Source organism: Sus scrofa, chromosome 4 (genome assembly GCF_054392235.1).
Source record: "Sus scrofa isolate SSC_HxYL_T2T_F1_AM1 chromosome 4, Sscrofa_HxYL_maternal_Yorkshire_Landrace_v2.0, whole genome shotgun sequence".
Taxonomy (NCBI): domain Eukaryota; kingdom Metazoa; phylum Chordata; class Mammalia; order Artiodactyla; family Suidae; genus Sus; species Sus scrofa.
The window spans coordinates 10,808,573-10,831,357 of NC_139386.1; the positions used below are offsets into that span (position 1 = coordinate 10,808,573).

The 22,785-nt window shown below is 51.1% G+C and overlaps 2 protein-coding genes across 7 annotated transcripts in view; one reads left to right on the plus strand and one right to left on the minus strand.

The window, feature by feature from the left end:
- The window catches only part of LOC102167986 (uncharacterized), a 573,390-nt gene that overhangs the window by 4,020 nt on the left and 546,585 nt on the right, over positions 1-22,785 (plus strand). For 2 of the 4 annotated variants that reach the window (XR_014843341.1, XR_014843342.1), the window contains exon 3: positions 13,745-13,843. Coding sequence is in view for 1 of the 4 variants with exons in the window: in XM_085021666.1 (XP_084877792.1) it covers positions 13,691-13,843; positions 21,825-22,076 (405 nt within the window). In the remaining 3 variants the exon portion in view is untranslated. Of the gene's footprint in view, positions 1-9,303; positions 13,844-21,824; positions 22,077-22,785 lie in introns of those variants that run through there. The other 2 variants (XR_014843340.1, XM_085021666.1) reach the window with 2 other exon arrangements.
- LOC100151870 (gasdermin-C) lies at positions 581-18,972 on the minus strand. 3 transcript variants are annotated; one of them, XM_013988038.3, is made up of 13 exons: positions 18,847-18,972; positions 14,153-14,373; positions 13,273-13,456; positions 10,992-11,151; positions 7,612-7,717; positions 5,333-5,377; positions 4,687-4,716; positions 4,452-4,481; positions 4,134-4,160; positions 3,190-3,335; positions 2,751-2,880; positions 2,228-2,301; positions 581-1,540 (listed from the first exon to the last, which is right to left on the minus strand). In XM_013988038.3, the coding sequence occupies exons 2-13, from the start codon at positions 14,367-14,369 to the stop codon at positions 1,301-1,303; spliced, it is 1,389 nt and encodes a 462-aa protein (XP_013843492.1). In that variant the 5' UTR covers positions 14,370-14,373; positions 18,847-18,972; the 3' UTR covers positions 581-1,300. The 3 variants fall into 3 exon arrangements, with proteins under 3 accessions (XP_013843492.1, XP_013843493.1, XP_020944582.1); XM_013988039.3 differs by having other exon boundaries at positions 14,153-14,406; XM_021088923.2 differs by lacking the exon at positions 4,134-4,160.

Consider the following 22,785-nt stretch of genomic DNA (forward strand, 5'->3'; position numbering starts at 1 on the left):
AATCGGAGCTGTAGCCACCGGCCTACACCAGAGCCACAGCAACACGGGATCTGAGCCGAGTCTGTGACCTACACCACAGCTCACGGCAACGCCGGCTCCTTAACCCGCTGAGCAAGGGCGGGGATTGAACCCGCAACCTCATGGTTCCTAGTCGGATTTGTTAACCACTGTGCCACGACGGGAACTCCAGGTCCCATTTGCTTATTTTTGTTTTTACTGTCATGACTCTCAAGAGGTGGATCTGAGAAGATGTTGCTGTGGTTTATGTCAGAGAATGTTTGGCCTATGTTTTCCTCTAAGAGGTTTATAGTATCTGGCCTTATATCTAGGTCTTTAATCCATTTTGAGTTTATTTTTGTGTATGGTGTTAGGGAGTGTTCTAATTTTATTCTTTTCAGAGACATTTATCTTAACTAAAGGTGGGAACCAGGGGACTCAAGGTCTCAGGGACCAAGAGCGCCACCTCAAGAAACCAGACTGCTTTTATTCTGCTCTTCAGGATTCCATCAAGCGAGGAGGGGGCTATAGGTGCAGGATATAGGGGTTTTTTTTAATTATTATTTTAAAAGTCACATAGCCAGTAGTTGGTTAAACTTTTATTCTGACTTTTAGGCATTTAACCGTCAGTAGCATTCAGGAAGCTTGGCGGCAGCTCTCTCTGCATAGCATCTAGAGAATCACCGTTGTGCTTCTGCAGAGGTTGTGCCTATCTGCAGCAGCCCGGCATGCCTAGGTTGGCACCTCAATTCTCCTTGCTGATGCATATCCAGCTAACGACCCCTCATAAACCCCTTGGGGTCACGAGGCTCGTCTTCCTCTTATTCTTAAGAGGACGCATTCTGCCGTTTCCTATCTGCACAGGTCCAGCGTGCCTAGGCCAACACATTTTGCCCTCATTCAGCTGACCCTATGAATAACTTTGTTCTTAAGCTTAAGGCATTTACCAGCACAGCGACTGTTTTTCAAGCAGGACTATGGGGTAAAGTAAAGCAGGACAAGATGGAGTTTTCAGCAGAGAAAACAGAAGCAGAGAGGCTAAGACGAGATTGTAGAAACATGTCTCCCGAGAGTGCACTAGGTGCTATTTTGATGCTCTTTGTTGGGTTTTGACAAATGCTTAAAGTTCTCGCAAGATGCAGAGTGTTCCCATCACCCCAGCACGTCCCCTGGAGTCTTCGTTGGTCCCTGCCCACCTGAACTGGAAGGACAGAGAGGCGTGGCCTCGGGTGCCCGAGCACCCAGGATGCTCATAGCACAGACTAGGGGGCCAGGCCTCTGGATGGAACGCCCCAGGGGGGGCTCAGGCCACAACGAGCTGCTGCAGCCCCGAGAGGGCCGCGTACAGGGCACACAGGGGCTTCTTGACCTCCAGGTCCCAGGTCGCCTTGAGGTTGCCGGGCTCCACCCGCAGGCCACACTCCTCCAGCAGGGCAAAGGTGATGGCCACCCCTTCCTCCTGCAGCTGGGCGAGGAGCTCGGGCTGCAGGCGGACGGGGATGCTCCAGGGGTATCTGAAGTTGGGCTCCAGGATGCTCCTCACCTGGAAGGAACGGGGTCAGAGGGTGCAGGTCAGCCTTTGAGATCAGGAGACAAGACTTTGTGTCCCAAGAGCCAGGGGCCTCTCAGGGTCATGGAAGAGGCAAAGTGATGGAGTCAGGGGGACCAGGAGTCCCAGCCTGTCCTGGGATCAGTGGGACCCTGGACGGGTGACTGGCGATCACTGAGCACGGGCGCCTCAGCTGCTCAATGGCGATGCCAACATTGACCTTGCAGAACAGTGGTCTCTGGAGCCTTATGTTTTCATGTGTACAATTGGTGCGTGTGTGTGCTACGTCTGTATACACCTATGGACACATATGCTTCTGTACAGAGATGGGAAGAACAATTTGTAGATGGCAACTGTGTGAGAACAGTAGGGCTGTTGCTCGGATCCCCTGAGTTCCCCCAGCTTTTATTCCTGTGTGGCCTTTGAGAACTGGGCGCCCTCTGCGGAGACGTCCGTGGAGACGCAGGCCCTCCTGAGGCCAACTCGCACCCACAGGACCTTCCCCCCAGAGGGCGAGGCAGCCAGGGAGTTCCCAGCGGCCACACGGGCTCCCGTGCCCCCCGCCCCACCAGCAGAACCTCATGCCCCCTCTTTCCTTAGGATGACTTCTACTCCTGGTCCCTGCGCCCCCCAGCCGGTACCCCGCCCCTCAACACGGGCCCCTGGGCATTGATTTCTCACCAGCTCCCGCTGCTGGAGCAAGATCCTCTTCTCCATGGACCAGGCCAGCAGCTCATGTTGAGTGTCACTCAGCGCTGGGGACAGGGGACATTTGGGGAGACAGAGTGATGAGTCCGAGTTCCCTTGCCCACTGTGAATGCGGAGACCCTACGTGAGGGGAACTCTGAGGCAGAGGAGTAGAACCTATTAGATTGGAAGGTCGAGGTCTCTCCTCTCGGGAAGGTCTCCAGGATGCTACGAAACGTGGGGCAGAGGGTGGGGTTCCAGGCTGGAGCCTGGAATCTTCCACAGCCAGTGATGTGTTAGATGAACTTGGGCCAGTCTTTCTAGGCTCCAGGCTGGTTCTGTGTCACATGGCGAATGTATCTCACTGAGCCCCCGCCCCGACCTTGGAGACAGGTGGGACATGAGGATGAAGGTCATGCTACTGGAAGGGGTTTAGAGAGGTGGCATCTAACCCTCTCCTCTTGAGTCCAGAGGCCAAACTTGTGCCGTTCCCACAGTTCCCTCAAATGGCTCTTACCCACTATGGCCTCAAGGAGGTACATGATGTGGGACCTTGACTGGAGCCATGGATTCCTTGGGTCCTCTTGCATCTTACTTAGGAAGGTGCCACCAGAGCTGTCCACAGGGCCCAAGGGGTCCCGATCCAGCTGTAGGAGGTGGTATTATTAGTGATACAACAACAGCAGCAGCAGCGATGTTGTCACACAATTGTGCCAGTGTCTTTTGAGTCTAGAAATGATTAACCAGGGCGGGAGGGGGAGGGCTCTTCACGCCCCCCAGGAGACTCCCAGCAGCCTCAGTGTGTGTGTGCCGTGCACTTGGGACCTGGTCATGGTGCCTGGTCCAGTGTTCAGGATCCCTGACCCTCTCCTCCCCCGTGCATCTTGGCAGCCGGATCTCCCAAGCCTGCCCTCTTGACGACTTTGATCAGCTTTGGCAGCGTGGGAGCCCCTCACCATGTCCATGAGGTCCTGCAGGGTCCCTCGGTCCTTGAGCTTCAGGTTCTTGAGGATAGTATGGAAAACATCATTCTGACTGTCCTTCGAGAGCTGGGCCAGTGCCTCCGTTTCCCAGGAAATCTCCTCTTGTAGGTACTGGAAATCTGTCCTCAGGCATCAACATCAACCAGAAAATGGGGACAGTTTTTAGAACATTCGGAGGGTGAGAAGCCAGGGACCTCCATCTCGTTAACCTGCCAACTAGAAGCATCTCCGCAGATGCCATGCGTGAACCCTGGGGCGGCAGCCATCCTGATAGGCTAAAGATGGGCGATCCAGAGCTGGGAAGGGGGCAGGGGTAGGGAGGGAGGAGAGGAGATTCTGGAAGGAGGTCCTGGGACGTGCAAGAAATTGACCAGGTTCTCATTCCTGGGACACAACTAGAGTAACGTGGATCCTGGCGCTGGGCTCTAGAGCTGAGACTCGAAGGAGCTCTGGACTCAGTTTCCTCATCTGTTGAGTGGGAATGTCAGGAGGATTAAGTGAGTTCACATATGTAACATGCTTGGGGAGCATCTGGCACATGGGAATACGCCTTCTTATCATGTAACTGCCTGTATCATCCATGGCCACACAGAACTAGCCAAGGAATGGAGCTGGGGGTGGGGGTGGGGTCTCCGCTTCTCCTAGGAGCCATCAGGTGAACGGAAGGTCCAGAGAGAAGGGCGTTTCTGATGGGCTCACAGCTGTATCCCCACAGCTCAGAACAATGCCTGGGGCCCAATAAATCCGCAGCGTGTTGGCTGCGTGCACGAATGAAGGAATGAACGAATAGGGCTGAAGAAAGCCTCAGTTTGGAAGGAGAGCTCAGTTTTGGACGTTGTGCGCAAACCACCTTTTGGGTCCTTGGCTGGGCAGTTTCCCACCCCGAAGCCCCAGGTGCCCACCTATCAAAGACTCACCTTGGGATTTGGGCAGGTCGATTCTTCCTGGAAAGAGAGTCCCTGGTGGTTGTCTTGGCCCTCATCCTCCGGTTGACTTTTGAGCCATCCTGGAGCTTCCTGCCTTCCCACCGCTTCCTCCCTCTTGCTTAACGCCTTCCTGCCCCCATCCCTGGCCATCCCTCCACCTCCCCGGCCTTCCCGGACCCTTCCCACGCCACAGAAACGAGGGCCAGGCCCTGGGGCAGTGGCGGCAAAGGCAGGGGCTATCTGCCCCACCCTCCAGACAGGTGCCCTCCCTGAGCACCCCACCCCCAGCCCCAGCAAGCACACACTCACCCACTGGAAGGATGGGGCCTCTTCGGGTGTCTAGAAGAGAAATTAAATCCCCCACCAAGAGTTAGCCTCTGAAGGCACTGAGTCCCTGACCCTCCCCACTATCCTCCACCCCTGCCCTTTGCCCCCCCCCGGGGTCAGGCCTAGTGCCTTGGGCGAGGGCAGCTAAGGCAGTCACATGGGAGTTTGGTTCTGACCAACAGATTCCACTTTCCTGGCTCTAAAATCACGCACTCACCTGATAGCACCAATGTTCTCTCTTGGAATTCTATTAGAGGGAGAAATGGACGTATTTATTATTATTCTCCCCACCAACCCTCCCTTCTAACCCCTCAGCCCCCTTCAGGTGCCATGCTGCTTGGAGACCCTCCCCCCCCCCGTGACTCTATTTCAGTGTTCAGAGGGGAGAGGCGGCTGTCCCTGTGGCCAGGGGCCTGTGTCAGGGTCAAGGGCAGGGGAGACAAGGAGGTGGTGCAGGCGCCCCGCTGGGGAATCGTTCCTGTGGGTCTGAGCCCCTTGCACGGACTTTTTTTTTTTTTTTTTTTGGTCTTTTTGCTATTTCTTGGGCCGCTCCCGCGACATATGGAAATTCCCAGGCTAGGGGTCCAATCAGAGCTGTAGCCACCGGCCTACGCCAGAGCCACAGCATCGCGGGATCCGAGCTGTGTCTGTAACCTACACCACAGCTCACGGCAATGCCGGATGCTTAACCCACTGAGCAAGGGCAGCGACCGAACCCGCAACCTCATGGTTCCTAGTTGGATTCGTTAACCACTGCGCCACAATGGGGACTCCCCCTTGCAGGGATTTATCAGCAACAGGGGTCAGAGTTGAGCAGGACCTGAGGTCTTTGAGGCAGAGCCCCTGCCCAGCTCTGGACTCACCGTCCGGGAAGGTCTCCTGCCTCTCATCGGGGATGAGGAGAATGTCTGGATGGGGAAGAAGCCGGGTGGGGAGAGCGCAGGTCACTCCCGTGGGTCCTTCCACGTCCCTTCACCGACAGCCCCGCCCCCAACACCTTTCCTGGGGCGGCGCAGCTTTCCTCAGTGTGGCCCCGGGACCCCTGGCGTTGTGGGAACCACCTGCACTGCAGCATCCCTGACCTCCCTCTGTCTCCTGAGTCAGACTCGAGAGAGAGACCCGGGACCTGCATGTTAAGGAAGCACCTTGCTTGATGGACGTGTTCTCTGACGTCAGAGTTTCTATGGACAGGGTCTCGTGAGTGGAGACGCCGTAGACGATGGCGTCATGACATCCAGGGAGAAGAGCCTTCCCAGGAGGGAATAACGGAGGGTCGGTGGCGGACGTGGTGCCATACGTGGACTGGATTCCTTGCAGGACTGACTGCGGGGGGTTGGGGTGCAGGTGCCAGGGAGGGAGTGCAGACACGAGGTGTAGAAGAGTCTTAAGGAGGCTTCTGTGAGGGGCGAGTGGGTGGGAGGAGGGGACACTGAGGGGTCTGTGGGATGGCAAGACCGGATCTTGCAGTCAGGTCATGGGAGGATCCAGATGAGCAGGGCGGGGGGGGGGGGAATGAGGCTAAGCTTGTGTCCGTCCCTTTGCTGGACCCCGACCCCCCTCCCGTCAGCTCTGCAGAGAAGGATGAGAAGGCTGCCACTCACATCCTAATTGTCTCCAAAGGTACACAGCAGGGGCGATGGAAAATTTTCTTTTTTTCTTTGTCTTTCCTAGGGCCGCCCTAGGGCCGCCCTAGACATATGGAGGTTCCCAGGCTAGGGGTCTAATGGGAGCTGTAGATGCCGGCCTACACCACAGCCACAGCAATGTGGGATCCGAGCCGGGTCTGTGACCCCCTGAGCGAGGCCGGGGATGGAACCTGCAACCTCATGGTTCCTACTTGTATTCGTTAACTGCTGCGCCACGACAGGAACTCCAAGAAAATTCTTTACTTACTATATTCCTTTCTGAATTCTTATGTTGGTTGAATTGATTCCGGTAAGCCTAGTGTTTCCTGCACAGGCAAGACCTACCTATTAATTCCCTTCAGCCTTAGACCTTAATTGGGCAGAGAAGCCCCTCATGCCCCCTAGTGGCCAGGACATGACTTGCAGGCAGGGCTCTCAAGGCTCGTCTTTCTTCCTGAGTCCAACTGCCTTCTGTTCACACTTGCTAACATTTAGAAAGCATATTTTTGAAAACGGGGCTCCTTTTCATCCCCTCCTAAGTAAATTGCACTTTGTCATTCACCCCGATCTTAGTTAGCGCTCCCATCTCCTGGTGTCCTCAGCACAGCCTCTGGTCTCTCTCTGAACTGGCTGTGAATTCCATCCTCCTCTCTGTTCCCAGTAGGGCTGGCCTTTTCCCAGCAGCCGAAGTCCTCTGACCCCACAAGACTGGGGAATTAGTCCCATTGTATTGCCGCAGACAGGAGGTAACTGATGCCAGGGCCCTCCCTCGGCAAGAGGTGGCAGTGAGGATGCTGTAGGGAGCAGCGAGTGTGTGTGTGTGTGTGTGTGTGTGTGTGTGTGTGTGTGAGAGAGAGAGAGAGAAAGAGAGAGAGTGGGGGGGGGTGGCTGGGTGGTGAGGGCAGCCTCTCGTCTTCAAGGAGCTGGACCTTGGCTGTAGCAGGATGACCTCTGGCTGGGCCTCAGCGTTTGGGAGGGGAGAGGCCAAGGGTGTGTCCTGTGCTCACTGCTCCACCTGGTGTGTGGTTGATGCTTGGTGCCAGTGGTCTGCTGACGTGGTGGCGTCAGGACCCAAAGCGAGTGTGTGTGCTGGGGCCGTGCATTTGGAGGCTCGTGAGGGAAGGAGAGATAGAAAATCCTGCATTAGGTTTTTATGCCTGCAGTTTTGTTTGTGATGTCCCCCTGGCTTATGGGCTTAACTGGGGTTCTAGGAAGCCTGGGGAGGGCTCTGGGGCTTCCAGGGGTGAGCTGCTGAGAGTGGCAGGACCTTGAATGCGTGGAGATGGCCAGGTCAGGGCGCACTTTGCTCAGGGCCAAGGATCCTCTGCACCGTGCACCCCTCTGGTCCGTCTCCGTGTGCGAGACTCTGTCTCCCTACGGCAGCCTTTCAGTCTTGCGGGCTTGGAGGGGGCTGGGGGCGCCTGAGAAATCTCGCTGCTCCTCTCCCTCCACCGGGAGAGCAGCCAAGGCTGCCTGTGGCTGGTCTCTCCCCTCTGCCTCCTGCAGGCTCTGCTCACCCCAGCCGGGCTCCTGGAAAACCAGCTGCTTCTTCTTATAGGCCATCACCGTGCCGGAGGGCAGCATCAGTGTCGTGTCTCTCACTCTGCCTCCCTCCACTTTGCTCTGGGGAGAGAAACCATGCGACTGGGTAGATCACGCACGTGATTGAAAGCGCAGATGGAAGCAGAGCTCCCCCAGCCCTCGCCGCCCTCGCCGCCCCCCGACTCTGATGTCCGGTCGCCCTCCTTTTTCCTGTTCTCTCTTATTTTCCTTCGCACCTCCCAATGTCATGTTTATACCGCGAGGGTTTGATTTCCCTCCGGATTTAAGTGTGTCGACGTTCCTTTCTCCTTCGGGTGACGAGGGTGTTGTTTTCCTGTCTCCCCCCCCCCACCTCTCCTTCCCTCATCCTCCTAAAATACTCGCATCTCAGCGTCTGTCTCATTCTCCCGGAACTGCCGGGGAGACCGCTTCTCCCCACTTCAGATCTTCGCTTTCCTTTTTCTTTTTAGGGCCGCACACGTGGCATATGGAGGCTCCCAGGCTAGGGGTCTAATTGGAGCTGTTGCTGCCGGCCTACGCCAGAGCCACAGCAACGCCAGATCCAAGCCACGTCTGTGACCCACCCCACAGCTCACGGCAGTGCCGGATCCATAATCCACTGAGCAAGGGCAGGGATGGAACCCGCAACCTCATGATTCCTAGTTGGGTTAACCACTGAGCCTTGCCGGGAACTCCCAGACCTTTTCTTTAGCAGTTAATTAACATGATGCTTGTGTCCTCTGTGCCTTGTATTTATCTTCCCTGGGGATGTGGGAATACATGTTTTTGAGAATATCTGATGACGTCTTTATTTTACTCTCACACTTGATCGTTGTGTTGGCTGGACACAATTCTAAGCTGGGATTCGACCTTTTTTTTCTTTTTTAGAAATAACTATGATTTTCCTCGTGAGTTACGAATAAAAATTCACATTTTATTCCATGGTGTGTTATCTGGGATGACCCATTAATCTAGGCCTCCTGTTGGTCCTTTTGTCTGAAAATGCATCTCGCATGTCTCATAACTTTTCTTGGATTATTTCTTGGATTTTATGTTATTGCATCTCTGTTCCCTCTTTCTGGAATGCTTATTATCCAGACATTGGGTCACCTGGACTAACCTGCTACATTTAAAAATTAATAAGCTCTTCTCACTTTGCTTACATTTTGGGGAAGTTTCTTGCGCTTTATCTTCTTATTTCTCCAATTTAAAAAAAAAAAATTAAGGAGTTCCCATTGTGGCGCAGCAGAAATGAATCCACCTAGGAACCATGAGGTTGTGGGTTCGACCCCCTGGCCTTGCTCAGTGGGTTAAGGATCCGGCGTTGCCATGAGCTGTGGTGTAGGTTGCAGACACAGCTCAGATCTGGTGTTGCTGTGGCTGTGGTGTAGGCCGGCAGCTACAGCTCCAATTAGACCCCTAGCCTTGGAGCCTCCATATGCCATGGGTACGGCCCTAAAAAGACAAAAAAAAAAAAATAAAAAAAAAAAATTAAGCTCCTCCTTTCCAGTCCAGTATGTAAGGAGCTTGGGTGTGGTTATTCTGTTCTGATAGGAAGTGAAAAGTTGCACAAACTTTATGGAGGATACTAGTCTGGGTTCTCCAGAAAAACAGACTCAGCCTGCTATCTCTCTATCATGTATCCATCTGTCTGTCTGACTCCTCAGCCGTCCAGCTGTGGATCCACCTACCCTTCCCGTTCTCCATCTGGATGTATTAGAAAGAACGGCCTCACCCACCTGTAGAGGCTGAAAAGTCCCAGGAGACCCAAGAGAGCTGATGGTGTAGTTCTGATCGGAATCCAAAGGCCTACGACCCAGGAGAGCCAGTGGTGTGATTTATAGTTCGAGTCAGAGTGCGATGTCAGGCGGAGACTGTCCCAGCTCAGGGACAGTCGGGCGGAGCGTGAACTCGGTCTCCCCCTGCTTTGGTTGTATTCAGACCTTCTGTGGACTGCGTGAGACCTGCCCCCGCTACGGAGGACAGCCTGCTCTGCCCCTTCCAACCCCATCCAGAAACACCCTCAGAGATACACCTGGAGTAACGTTTGACTCCGTAAATGGACCCCCCCCCCCGGGACCAGTCAAGGCTGACATAGGAAATTGACTACCGTGTTGCGTAATTACTATATCCTAGGAGAACCCGAATGACAATTAACATGGATTATCATAAACGTTCATGTAGATGTTATTATTTTAATTTTATGGATAAGGGAACCATTTCCCAGAAACATGAAGAATGTCCTCGGGCAGCCTCGGGAGTAACTGGCTCCCCAGAATTCAATTCTGCACTTCGATCCACTAGGATGCCTACCATCCTCAAGTGCCCAGGACAGTCCAGTGTAGACCAATGGCACGGGGGCGCCCATGTCGTGCAACACAAGCCGAGCCAAAGAGAATCGGTGCCGCCATGAACCGGGGTGACAGGCACGCTGTCTAACAAAGTCATAGCCCAGGAGGTGACCTTTAGAAACTCGCTGGGTGTGAGCAGCTGCCCTAGGTGAGAGGACGTAAGGCTTTCTCCTCCTCTCGTCACCAAGCCCAGTCCTCCAGCCCAAGCAGATGGAAACCCAAAGCTGGACATGGAAATATCCTGCAAGCTGGAGTACTGTTTTCTTTGTTTCAAGCTTCTTTACCCACTGGATTTGGAATCGAATGACCAGGTTCCTCCCCCAGGACAAATTAACAAATTAACCAATTTTGGGAAAGTCAGTTCCTATCTCAGGTTTTGTTTTTGTTTTTTCTTTTTAGTTGCTAAATCTCTCAAATGAGGACAAATTGCTTGAAATACATTGTGGACAAAAGCATATTAATTATAACACACACACGCACACCTCTATATCCCTGAGTTATTGTTGACTGTGAATAAATTAATTAGGTTATATTGATTAGTTGATTAATTTAAATCAAGTTAAAAAATTATAGTTGGCCGTGGAGAGGGAGTTGTGTGCATCGTATGTGCGTGAACATGTTTAAATCTGAATCCATAAACTTTCTGCTCTGAACATCACAGTATTTAGGGTATTTTAACCGCCAAGGTTTGGTTTTGTATTCATGATCCCGTGTTTCCTCCAGCCTTGAACCCAACCGTACATGAATACAGTACAGCAGTCACACTTTAGGAGTTTCCAGAATCGATCATTTGTCCCAAGCAGCATATATAATCTCAACTAGTTACATCTCGTTCCTATTTTCTCAATATTGACTCGTCCCAAATACTGATGATGAGAAATGGGAAATACTGACCCCATTCATCCCGACCCCTGAAGACAGGCCCTAATAGGGTCCAGAGCCCCTGGGCAGGGAGGCGGGGCTGTGCCCCTGGTGCCCCCCCCCACCTTTGGGACAGCTCGTACCTGGACATAGGTGGTCCAAGGGAGAAGGAATTTCCCCAGCGCGGTTATGCTGCTCTTGTCCTGCAGCACAGTTCCGTTGATAAGCTCCACAGCCTCTGTCACCACATAGAGGTTTTGCCCTGCATCCCGATACTTCACCAGCTTTTTCTCCAGCACTTTCCTGGGGGTGTAAAGGGAGGAGAAGGGTCAGAGAGGGAAAGAGATGGCTTCTCAGATGACTCCCCTCCTCAGGACCTAGCGGGGGTGCAGAGCCTTTGGTGGCCTCAGGGGTGGGAAGGTGCTGGCTTCAAGGTTAAGAAGATGTCCTTGAGGGAGTGGCTCTTGTGGCTCACCCGTGAGGATGCAGGTTCGATCCCTGGCCCTGCTCAGTGGGTCAAGGATCCGGTGTTGCCGGGAGCTGTGGTGTAGGTCGAAGACGCAGATTCAGCCCTAGCCTGGGAGCTTCCATATGTCTCGAGTTGTGGCCCTAAAAACAAACCCTGAAATGCCTGGTGGAGGCCGCGTTCTCTGAGGGAGGCCTGGGTGAGAGGATCCATGCCATATTGTTGAAGGCATCTGCGTTCCTAAGACGTTAGTTATGTTAGGGGGCAGTTGATGGATTTCCAGCCCTAGGGCCTCTCGCCGGAAGAGTCGAGAAGTAGACAACTCCAGAACAGCCCTTAGGGGATCCTTCTGTCACAGCCAGAACCTCATGTCCGTCATCGTCCAGAGGCACCGTCGGGGTGAGAAGTGGAGCAGACGGAGAAAGCACAGGAGCTGGGGAGGATTCTGGATGATTTTTCTTGCCGAGCACAGGGGGGTGTTTACAGATCGACTGTCCTCAGTGGGAGTGTGGGTCAGGCTGACTGAAGATGTAGGGTGGGTGGGAGATGTGAGAGCTCTCAAGTACTGAAGGAAAATTTCTTTCTTTTTTTTTTTGTTCTTTTTAGGGCTGTACCTGTGGCATATGGAGGTTCCCAGGCTAGCGGTCTAATCAGAGCTGGAACTGCTGGCCTCCGCCACAGCCACAGCAATGCGGAGTCTGAGCTGCATCTGCAACCTACACTGCAGCTCACGGCAAGGCTGGATCCTTGACCCACTGAGCGAGGCCAGGGATTGAACCCGCAACCCCATGGTTCCTATTTGGGTTCATTTCTGCTGCGCCACGACGGGAACTCCTGAAGGTGAATTTCATCTCCATTTCGGTTCTGAGTCTCATCTCTTATTCCCTCAAGGCCCCCGCTGGGGTTGGTGCCCTGGGTGACAGCCCCTGGGGTACTGAGAGAGCCTCGGTTTGTTTTTTAGTGGAGGGGGTCTCTGAGGATCCAGGGCTGGGCTTTCCCATTGCCTTGGTGTGAAGGTCAAGCCACTTAAGATGTGTCTAAGGCTGTGTCATCTGGCATCTGCTTCCCTCCCAAGCCTCATGATCTTTTCCATTTTTCGTTTTTCTTTGTTCGGATGCACCCATGGCATATGGAAGTTCCTGGGCCGGGGGTCACATTGCAGCCATAGTTGGAGGCCCACACCACAGCTTGCAGCAACACCAGATCCTGAACCCGCTGAGCAAGGCCAGGAATCGAACCCACATCCTCGCGGGCACTATGTAGGGTGCTTAACACACTGAGCCACAGTGAGAGCTCCCCCCAGCCTTGTTTTCTAAACCCTCCACCCTGGCTGGCCAAGCTGCAGCCTCACCGCCCCTTCCCCATCATGAAAACACCCACCTCTGACTTGCCTCATGGCCTTTGAACCCCTGCTCTGGGTCCCTTTCTTCCTGCCAGCTGCTTTTATGCTTCAGTCATTGCCCCACAGAGACACCTAAACAGACCCCCTCCCTCCAGCGTCTCTCAGCTCCTCCTGTCTTGTCTTCAGAGCTTCCATCACACTCTCTACGTACCTTTGTAGCTAAACACCACAGGCTCTGCATCCCATTTATTAAAACTATCTAACGACTTTTTCTTTTCTGTATTTAAAGCATTGACCTCAGAACTTATGTCTTTGACTTGAAACGAGCCAATAAAATGTATCCTGGAAATTGTCTCTTTAATTACTGAAAGAAATATCAAGAGGAAAAAAATTTTTTTTGATGGTCAACATATAATAGCACAGTAATGGGGAATTACTGTTTTAATAAATACACATTGGCTATGAACAGTTAGTTGAATGAGTGAGTGAATATTCAAGAAAGCAGCATAATCCGGAGGTCATTTCTGAGACTCCGTCACAAAGTCCCCTGGATGCCTCTTTGCCCATGAGGGGGGCCCTGGGGCACTCTGACCCAATTTCCCCCCCATTTTCTCACCTCTTCTGGAGGCCTTCCCACGTGGTGGGGGGGATGGCAACAGACCGAAACTCAAGGGAGGATCCATGGGACTGAGCAGCTTCCCCCAGCACACTCACTTCTAGCCCAGCAGTCACATCCATGTGCACGCTCTCCATCGCAATTACTTTGTCTTTGAAGTGGAACGGTCCTGTCACCACAGTTTCTGGGGACAGAAACAGGGACCTTGGGTTTAGCCAGGAATTCACTCTGGAGCAGCTGGTGTGGGAAATGGGATACTCTAAGCCCTGTTTTATCCCCGCCTTCCTCCTCCTTGTGTAAATCTCTCAGTGGGGAAGCCAGCGAATCAAGGTTTTAAGTGAAAAGTACTCCTGAGACAGACATTAGAATCTGTCCAGGGTTTGGACAACAAGGGATAACATCACTCTTACCCTAAGAAATGATGACATCATTTGAACACTGGTCCAAGACACCCATGCCATCGTCTTTCCAGGCACAGCATCAGCCCCAGGAGACAGCGCCAGGAGCAGAAAATCTTTGGGAGCTGGAGCCAGACAGGCTTGGCTTGGATTCTAGTTTGACCACTTCCCAGGTATGTAACTTTGAATAAATTATTTTGTTTGCATCTATCCTTCTGCATATGGGGATAATATTCCTAACTCAAAAGGCTGTTGTGAGTGTTAAATTGTTCTAATAAATGGCTGGGTTCAGATTATTAGTTGATTCGCAAACAGTCGGAACTCCTTGCCCTGTGCCTTCAGGCTGGTTTGAGAGCTAAAAGGCAAGGCTAGTTTGAGAGCTTCCTGTGCGGGTGTCTAAGGGATTCTCGGGTGCTGCACTGCCTCTCTCTGAGCACCCCTGTTTTTCATTTCTTGGCTCCTTCACCACTGGTTGACAATACCTGGGACTAGAGAACTTGGTTCCAGGATGTCCATGAGAGAGCATTCCGCTGAAACATCAGGTTTTTCCCAGAACTCTGTGCGAGTCTTCCTCTTCTTCCGTAATAGTGCAAACTGCCGGAATTTGTTGGTGTCCAGCGGGGATTTGACAGGCTTCAGGTCTTTGTCTCCAAGCTCTTTGACCAGATTCTTGCTAACACGCTCAAACAGGGAGGCCATCTTGCTAGGAGTGCATAGAAGGGGAGCGCACAGTTCACTTGGGAGGGAAAAGAAAGTGGGCAACTTCTCACAGGTCCTTGATGTTTTTCCCCAAGAAAAGGACACACACATAGGAAACGAATTTAGGTTTTTAACCAGACACAGAAAGACAGTGCAGGATCTCATTTGTATGTGGAATCAGGGGCTGGAGGGATGGGGGAAGTGGGGTGATATTGGTCAAAGAGATCAAAGTTTCACTTATACTAGATGAAAAAATTCTGGAGATCCAATGTACAGAATGGTGGCCATAATTAACGGTACTGTACCATGTACGTGAAATATGCTAAGAGGACATAGCCTAAGTGTTACCACACACACACACACACACACACACACAAGGTAGTGTGTGACGTGATGGATATGTTTATCAGTTTGAGCGTGGTGACCATTTGACAGTGTATATATGCGTATCAAAATGTCCAATTGTAAACCTGAAATATATGCAGTGTTTATTTGCCATGTATACCTCAATAAATCTGGGAAAAAAATATTATTTGCCTTTTTGTCTTTTCTAGGGCCACACCCGCAGCATATGGAGGTTCCCAGGCTAGGGTCCAATCAGCACTGTCGCCGCCAGCCTATGCCAAGCCACAGCAATGCCAGATCCGAGCTGCATCTGCCACCTACACCACAGCTCATGGCAATGCCGGATCCTTGACCCACTGAGCGAGGCCAGGGAGTGAACCTGCTACCTCATGGTTCCAAGTCGGATTTGCTAACCACTGAGCCAGGATGGGAACGCCTGAAAAAAACATTACAAGGCTGTATAAAAATAACAACAAAAAAGAAATAACCTGCAGGTATTTGTATAGATTGACACTTAGAGCTGATAACTGCCCTGGTGATCAAAGCGTTTGAGTTATCTGTGCATACGTGGTGATTGAAGCCAATGTAGTATAGATGAAAATATGAATAAATTTTTTTTTTGTCCTTTTTAGAGTTGCACTTGCAGCATATGGAAGTTCCCAGTCCAGGGGGCGAATCGCAGCTGCAGACGCCTGCTTAAGCCACAGCCACAGTAACACCAGATCTGAGCCACGTCTGTGACCTACACCACAGCTCACAGCAGTGCCAGATCCCCAACCCACTGAGCGAGGCCTGGGATGCAACCTGCGTCCCCATGGATACTAGTTGGGTTTGCTACTGCTGAGCCACCATGGGAACTCCTGAAGAAATATTTAATAGCCGGGTAAACAGAAATGTGAAGAGCATTTTGCAGACCACACGGAATGAGAGCGACTCATTGGAACTGCTCTCTCTGGGCAAACAGGAATAAGGTTTCCCAGTTATCTAGAATTCAGTTTTTGAACATTCATCGAGTGTTGAATAGAGACAATTTTCAGCAGTTTGTGTAAAATCCCTGAAATGACTTTGAGTTCTATCTGGTGTGGCCAAAGGGATCAGTAGACGTCAGAGGGTAACCAGAAGCAAAGCTGTTCTCTACGACTGGACCTGGATAAAGATCTAGCAAATAAATCCCTTAGGAGTTCCCTTGTGGTACGGTGGGTTAAGGATCTGGCATTATCACTGTAGCCACTCAGGCCACTGCCATGGCGTGGCTTTGACCTCTGGCCTAGGAACTTCCGCATGCCATGAGCCAGGCTTAAAAAAAGAGAGACGGATACCTATGGTCAATTAATCTTTTAACAAAGGAGGCAAGACTATAAAATGGGGAAAAAGCAGTCTCTTCTGCAGGTGGTACTAGGAAAACTGGACATCTGCATGTCAGTCAGTGAGACTAGAACACACCTTACAAAAATAAACTCAAAATGGCTTAAAGACTTAAACATAACACAAGGCACCATAAAACTAGAAGAGAACATAGGCAAAATATTCTCTGACAGCAACCATACAGTTGTTTCCTTAGGTCAATCTCCTGAGGCAATAGAAAAAAACAAAACAAAACAAATGGGACCTAGTCAAACTTACGCTTCTGCACAGCAAAGGAAACTATACAAAAATGAAGAGATGGAATTCCCGTCATGGCTCAGTGGTTAATGAATCCGACTAGGAACCACGAGGCTGCAGGTTCAATCCCTGGCCTCGCTCAGTGGGTTAAGGATCCGCATTGCCTTGAGCTGTGGTATAGGTTGCAAACGCAGTTTGGGTCCCGAGTTGCTGTGGCTATGGTGTAGGCCGGTGGCTATAGCACCTCCGATTGGACCCTAGCCTGGGAACCTCCATATGCTGCGGGTGTGGCCCTAGAAAAGACAAAAAGCCAAAAAAAAAAAAAAATGGCAGAAGACCTAAATATACATTTCTCCAAAGAAGACGTATTGATGGTCAGTAGGCATATGAAAAAATGCTCAACATCACTAATTATTAAAGACATGCAAATCAGACCTACAATGAGGTACCACCTCACACTGGTCAGAATGGTCATCATTAATAAGCCTACAAATGGAGGAGTTCCCATCGTGGCGCAGCAGAAACGAATCTGACTAGGAGCCATGAGGTTTCGGGTTCCATCCCTGGCCCTGCTCAGTGGGTTAAGGGTCCGGCGTTGCTGTGGGCTGTGATGTAGGTAAAAGACGCAGCTCAGATCTGGGGTGGCTGTGACTGTGGCCAGCAGCTGTGGCTTCCCTAGCCTGGGAATCTCCATATGCCATGGGTGTGGCCCAAAAAAGCGAAAAAATAAGTCTGCAAATAACAAATGCTAGCAGGGGTGTGGAGAAAAGGGAACCCCCCTACGCTGTTGGTGGGAATGTAAATTGGTACAACCACTATGGAAAACAGTATAGAGGTACCTCAGAAAACTAAATATAGAACTACCATATGATCCAGCAATCCCACTCCTGGGCATATATCCCTATAAAACTATAATTCATAAAGGTACATGCACCTCTATGTTCATAGCATAACTCTTCTCAATAGCCAAGACATGGAAATAACCTAAATGTCCATTGACAGATGAATGGATTAAGAAGATATGGTACATGTATACAATGGAATACTACTCAGCCATAAAAAAGAATGAAACGGATGCCACTTTGCAGCAACACGGTTGCCACTAGAGATTCTCCTACTAAGTGAAGTGAGTCAGAAAGGGAAAGACAAATACCATATGATATCACTTAAATGTGGAATCTAAGAGATGGCACAAATGAACCCATCTAACAAACAGAAGCAGACTCACAGACATAGAGAACAGACTTGTGGTTGCCAAGGGAGGGAGTGGGATGGAGTGGGAGTTTGGGGTTAGGAGATGCCAACTATTCCATTTAGAATGGATGAGCAATAAAATCCTACTGTATAGCAGAGGGAACTATATCCAATCTCTTGGGAATAGACCATGATAATATAAGCAAGGGAATGTGTATCTAAGTGGCTCACTTTCCTGTACAGCAGACATTGGCGCAACATTGTAAATCAATTAAAAGTTTAAAAAATATATCCCTGGAGTTCCCATTGTGGCGCAGTGGTTAACGAATCCGACTGGGAACCATGAGGTTTCAGGTTCGATCCCTGGCCTTGCTCAGTGGGTTAAGGATCCAGCGTTGCCGTGAGCTGTGGTGTAGGTTACAGACGCGGCTTGGATCCCTTGTTGCTGTGGCTCTGGCATAGGCTGGCAGCTACAGCTCCAAAACAGCCCCTAGCTTGGGAACCTCCACATGCTGTGGGTGCAGCCCTAGAAAAGGCAAACAGACCAAAAAAAAAAAAAAAAAAAGAAAAAGAAAAAAAAAGAAAAGAAAACAAACAAACAAACAAAATATATATATCCCTTAGCCTTACATGCTTAAATGTTGTTATCAGGCATTCTCCTTTATTAATGAAAACTCCAGGAAGAACTAATACTTTCTTTTGGGGTCACATTAGGAAAAAAACACAACTACATTCCCAAACAAAAACACTTGTACTCATTTCACAAATCAATCCTGAACATTTCCGTCTCTGGCCATAGGACCTTTTTTTTTTTTTGCCTTTTCTAAAGCCGCACTCATGGCATATGGAGGTTCGCAGGCTAGGGGTCTAATTGGAACTGTAGACGCCGACCTACGCCGAGGCACAGCAACGCAGGATCTGAGCCGCGTCTGCAACCTACACCACAGCTCATGGCAATGCTGGATTTTTTTTTTTTTTTTTTTAGATTTTGAAGACCTACCTAGATGAAGGTAGGTCTTTATTTATTTATTTAAATTTTCCCACTGTACAGCAAGGGGATCAAGTTATCCTTACACGTATACATTTTTTTCCCCACCCTTTGTTCTGTTGCAACATGAGTATCTAGACAAAGTTCTTAATGCTATCCAGCAGGATCTACTTGTAAATCTATTCTAAGTTGTGTCTGATAGCAATGCTGGATCTTTAACCCACTGAGTGAGGCCAGGGATTGAATCCCCAACCTCATGGTTCCTAGTCGGATTCATTAACCGCTGCGCCATGACGGGAACTCCCATAGGATCTTTTTATTCGTCCCAGTTTCCCAGGTAGAACTTACCAGACCCTGTTATTTGGTCTTGCAGCGAAAAGATTCCACGAGAGTCAGTTCCCGTCCAATCTTCAGATTCTTGTTGTCCAGCAGAGTTTCTCAGACAGACTGCAGAGAACAGATAAATGGGACTCTGATCACTGTTTCTCTCCGCTGCTGGGTCTTTTTTTTTTTTTTTTTTAAAGGGCCACACCCTTGGCGCACGGAAGTTGCCAGGCGAGGGGTCAAATCAGAGCTGTAGCTACCGGCCTACACCACAGCCACAGCAACTTGGGAGCCAAGCTGAGTCTGTGACCTGCACCATAGCTCACGGCAACGACGGATTCTTAACCTGCTGAGCGAGGCCAGGGATCGAACTCGCATCTTCACGGTTCCTAGTTGGATTCGTTTCTTCTGAGCCACGATGGGAACTCCTAAAATTTTATTTTTCTGCCTTTTTTTTTTTTTAAGGGCCAGGGGTGTGTGTCTCAAGGACCTGAGACCCATTCTTTGAAAATGTCAACACTGGGAGAATTAGCACCCCTCCCAGTTTCTGTGGAAGGGCAGGTGCCTAAAGTCAGTGCACACCTTGTTCCAAGGTACAAATCTACCTCCTCTTGTGGACGAGCGAAGTTTGTTTTTCTTCTGGGTAAAGGCAGTTAGCTGACAGGTGGTCACCGCAGTTAGTAGATAAGGTCAGGATAAAGTATGTGGGATCCATGGTGCTAGGGAGTGTTCTCATGGGAGGACTAGGTATCATTTATCTTGAAAATGTGGGGAGTTCCGTTGTGGCGCTGTGGAAATGAATCCGACTAGTAAGCCTGAGGTAGGGGGTTCGATCCCTGGTCTTGCTTGGTGGGTTTAAGGCGTGGTGTTGCCATGAACCATGGTGTAGGTCGGGGATGCAGCTTGGATCTGGCGTTGCTGTGGCTCTGATTTGACCCCTCGCCTGGGAATCTGCATCCGCCACAGATGTGGCTGTAGAAAGCAAAGAAAGAAAAGATGTTGTGTGTGATGGGTTGTAACTGCGGGGTTATGTATGAAAGGGGGCGATTTCTTTCTGTCTTCGCCGTCTCAGTGGATTGCTTGCTCTTGACACATGCGCCACATTCTGGTTTAAGGCTTATCGAAGGATAGCATTATTTCTCCGCTGCCTCCATGGGCAGATTTTTCTGGTTTGGGGATTTTAACTACGTTTCCCCAACAGCTGAAATTCACTGAGGGAGTCCGTTTTTTTCCGGTTTCACGGCGCGTGCTATGGCAACTGATTGCTCTCTTCTGCACCTGATTTTCCTTTTTGCTTTGCGATTAGGATTCAGTTAATTCACACAGGTTCAATGCCAGATCCTTAACCCACAGAGCGAGGCCAGGGTTCGAAGTCGCGTCCTCACGGTTCCTAGTTGGATTCGTTTCCGCTGAGCCACGACGGGAACGCCTAAAATGTTTGTTTGTTTGTTTGTTTGTTTATTAAGGGCCTAGTTTTGTCTTAAATGTGCTGAATGTCAAATGAAACCCTGCATCAGCAAGAAATGTAGACATAAACCTCAGGAAAGACAGATACCGTAGCAAGCAGTGCCCTGGGGAGGGCCTCTGACCCTGACGCAGAGAGGTGTGTGACAGGAGTGCACATTCCATTTTTTTTATTGTTTATTTTTGTCTTTGGGGGCCATACCGGTGGCATATGGAAGCTCCCAGGCTAGGGGTTGAATCAGAGCTGTAGCCGCCAGCCTTCCCCACAGCCTCAGCAACGCAGGATCCAAGGCGCCTCCGCGACCTACACCACCGCTCACTGCAACACCGAATCCTTAACCCACTGAGCAAGGCCAGGGATGGAGCCTGCATCCTCAGGGATCCTAGTCAGGTTCCTTTCTGCTGAGCCGTGATGGGCACTCCAGGAGTGAACCTTCTAAGCTAGCCTGCCTGTCAGGTACTCTGCCTGGATCGTGTGATGCAGCCTTGCAATAATCTTCATTGTTCATTAAACAGTTGTTTTCCTTCATGGGCACACCTGTGGCGGCCTATGGACGTTCCCAGGCTCGGGGCTGAATCAGAGCTGCAGCTGCAGGCCTACACCACAGCCTCAGCACCTCGGGATCCAAGCCACATCTGTGTCCTTTTTTTAGATTCCACATGTAGTGATGGCATTTGATGTTGGTGTCTCATTGACTGAAGGATTTTACTTAGCATAATAATTTCTAGGTCCATCCATGTCTGCAGGTGGTTTTTTTTTTTTTTTTTTTCTTTTCTAGGGCCGCTGCCGTGGCACATGGAGGTTCCCAGGCTAGGGGTCCAACTGGAGCTGTAGCCACCGTCCTATGCCAGAGCCACAGCAACGCAGGGATCCGAGCCTCGTCTGTGACCCACCCCACAGCTCACGGCAACGCCGGATCCTTAACCCACTTAGCGAGGCGAGGGATCGAACCTGCAGCCTCATGGTTCCTAGATGGATTTCTTGACCATTGAGCGACGATGGGAACTCCTGCAGGTGTTTTTTGTAAAATACTGGAACTGATGCTCCAGACAGCAGCGCTCCTTTCAGTGGGCAGTGTGCACAGTGAAGGAAGGGTTTTTAGCTGTAAGGGCCTTTCTCTATAGGAAGACTGACTCCCGAATATACCAAGGGAAATGCGAGAGACACACCGATTGTCCAGGCCCAGACACCTTTGTTCCCCCAGACCTAACTCGTTAAACTTTAACTGATAAAACAATCCGGCCAAGAAACAGCCTCCTCGGCCAAAAAAAAAATATTTCCATACTTAGCCTCCGTATATATACAAGCCCCCGCCCCCAACGACGACCCTTGACACAGTAGTAGCCTGGCCTTGTGCTAAGACCGACTGCTGCCCGTCTTTGTCTCATGAAGGTGACTCGGCTCTGTTGAGACCCTCTCCACTAGTCAGTCCCCCCGCCCCCACTGCCCCTTCGTTTTCCTTACATTTTTGTTCTTAAATCAGGAACCCCCCCCCCCCTTGTTTGTCCCTTTCTCTTCCTCTCCATTTCTCTCCCAGGTTCGGGGAGCACAGACGCCCTCGGAGCTCACTTTCTTGCCCGGGCTTTCCGGGCCTCCTCGAGAGGACGCCCTGTGCTTCGTGAGTGGTGCAAGCCCCCAATCCTGGGCTTTATCGGTGATCTGTGTACCCCTCAGACTGCGTGAGGCCTTTCACTCATTTCCTAGTTGTCCTCCGTTTTTGATCCCCGGACCAGAGGTCCTGGCCACTCGACGGCTCTGCAGGCACCACGATCCTCTGACCCCAGCCCAGGTAAGTTCCGGGACGGTGCTCTGACGGCGCCTTACACCCCTGCCCTTTCCCGGGTCCCCGGGGGACCCTCGGGCCACCCTGTGGGTAGAGACAGGGGACGCCCTGCTTGCCCACAGCGGTCAGACATGTGCCCTGCTGAGACTGTGGGTGCCGATCCCCGCTCCCAGCAGGACCGCACTTTATTTACCATGGGGTCAAACCAGTCCATCCCAAGGGATTCGCCTCTGGCTTGTGTTCTAAAAACCCTAAAACCTTTACTGCTGACTGATCTTAAAACACAACAGTCAGAACAGCTCTGCACTCCCACGAGGCCACAACATCAGTTGGATAACCAAAGCCATGGGCCTGAGTTTGGCACTTTCGAATACAGCGTCTCATTAGACCCTAGAAACTTTCTCAAACGGAATGGCACATGGTCAGAGGTACCCTGTGCCCAGGCCTGCCGGGCACGTGGGCGTCGACCCTCTCTTGGCAAAGACGGTCCACCCGTCAAGTCCTCCTTGGTTCCCTCTCCCCTCCACCAAAGAAAATGACCTCAAGACCTTCTAGAAATAAAAGCCCCTTAACCCAATCCTCGCCCCCCACTCCACCCCGATCTTGACCCGGCAGACGAGCCACCCCCTTATTTCTCCAGATCGGGTGCTGCCTCCCCCTGGTCTCCCAATCCCAGTCCCGACCCCGCGCGTTCTCCTCTGGGCGTCCACCCTCC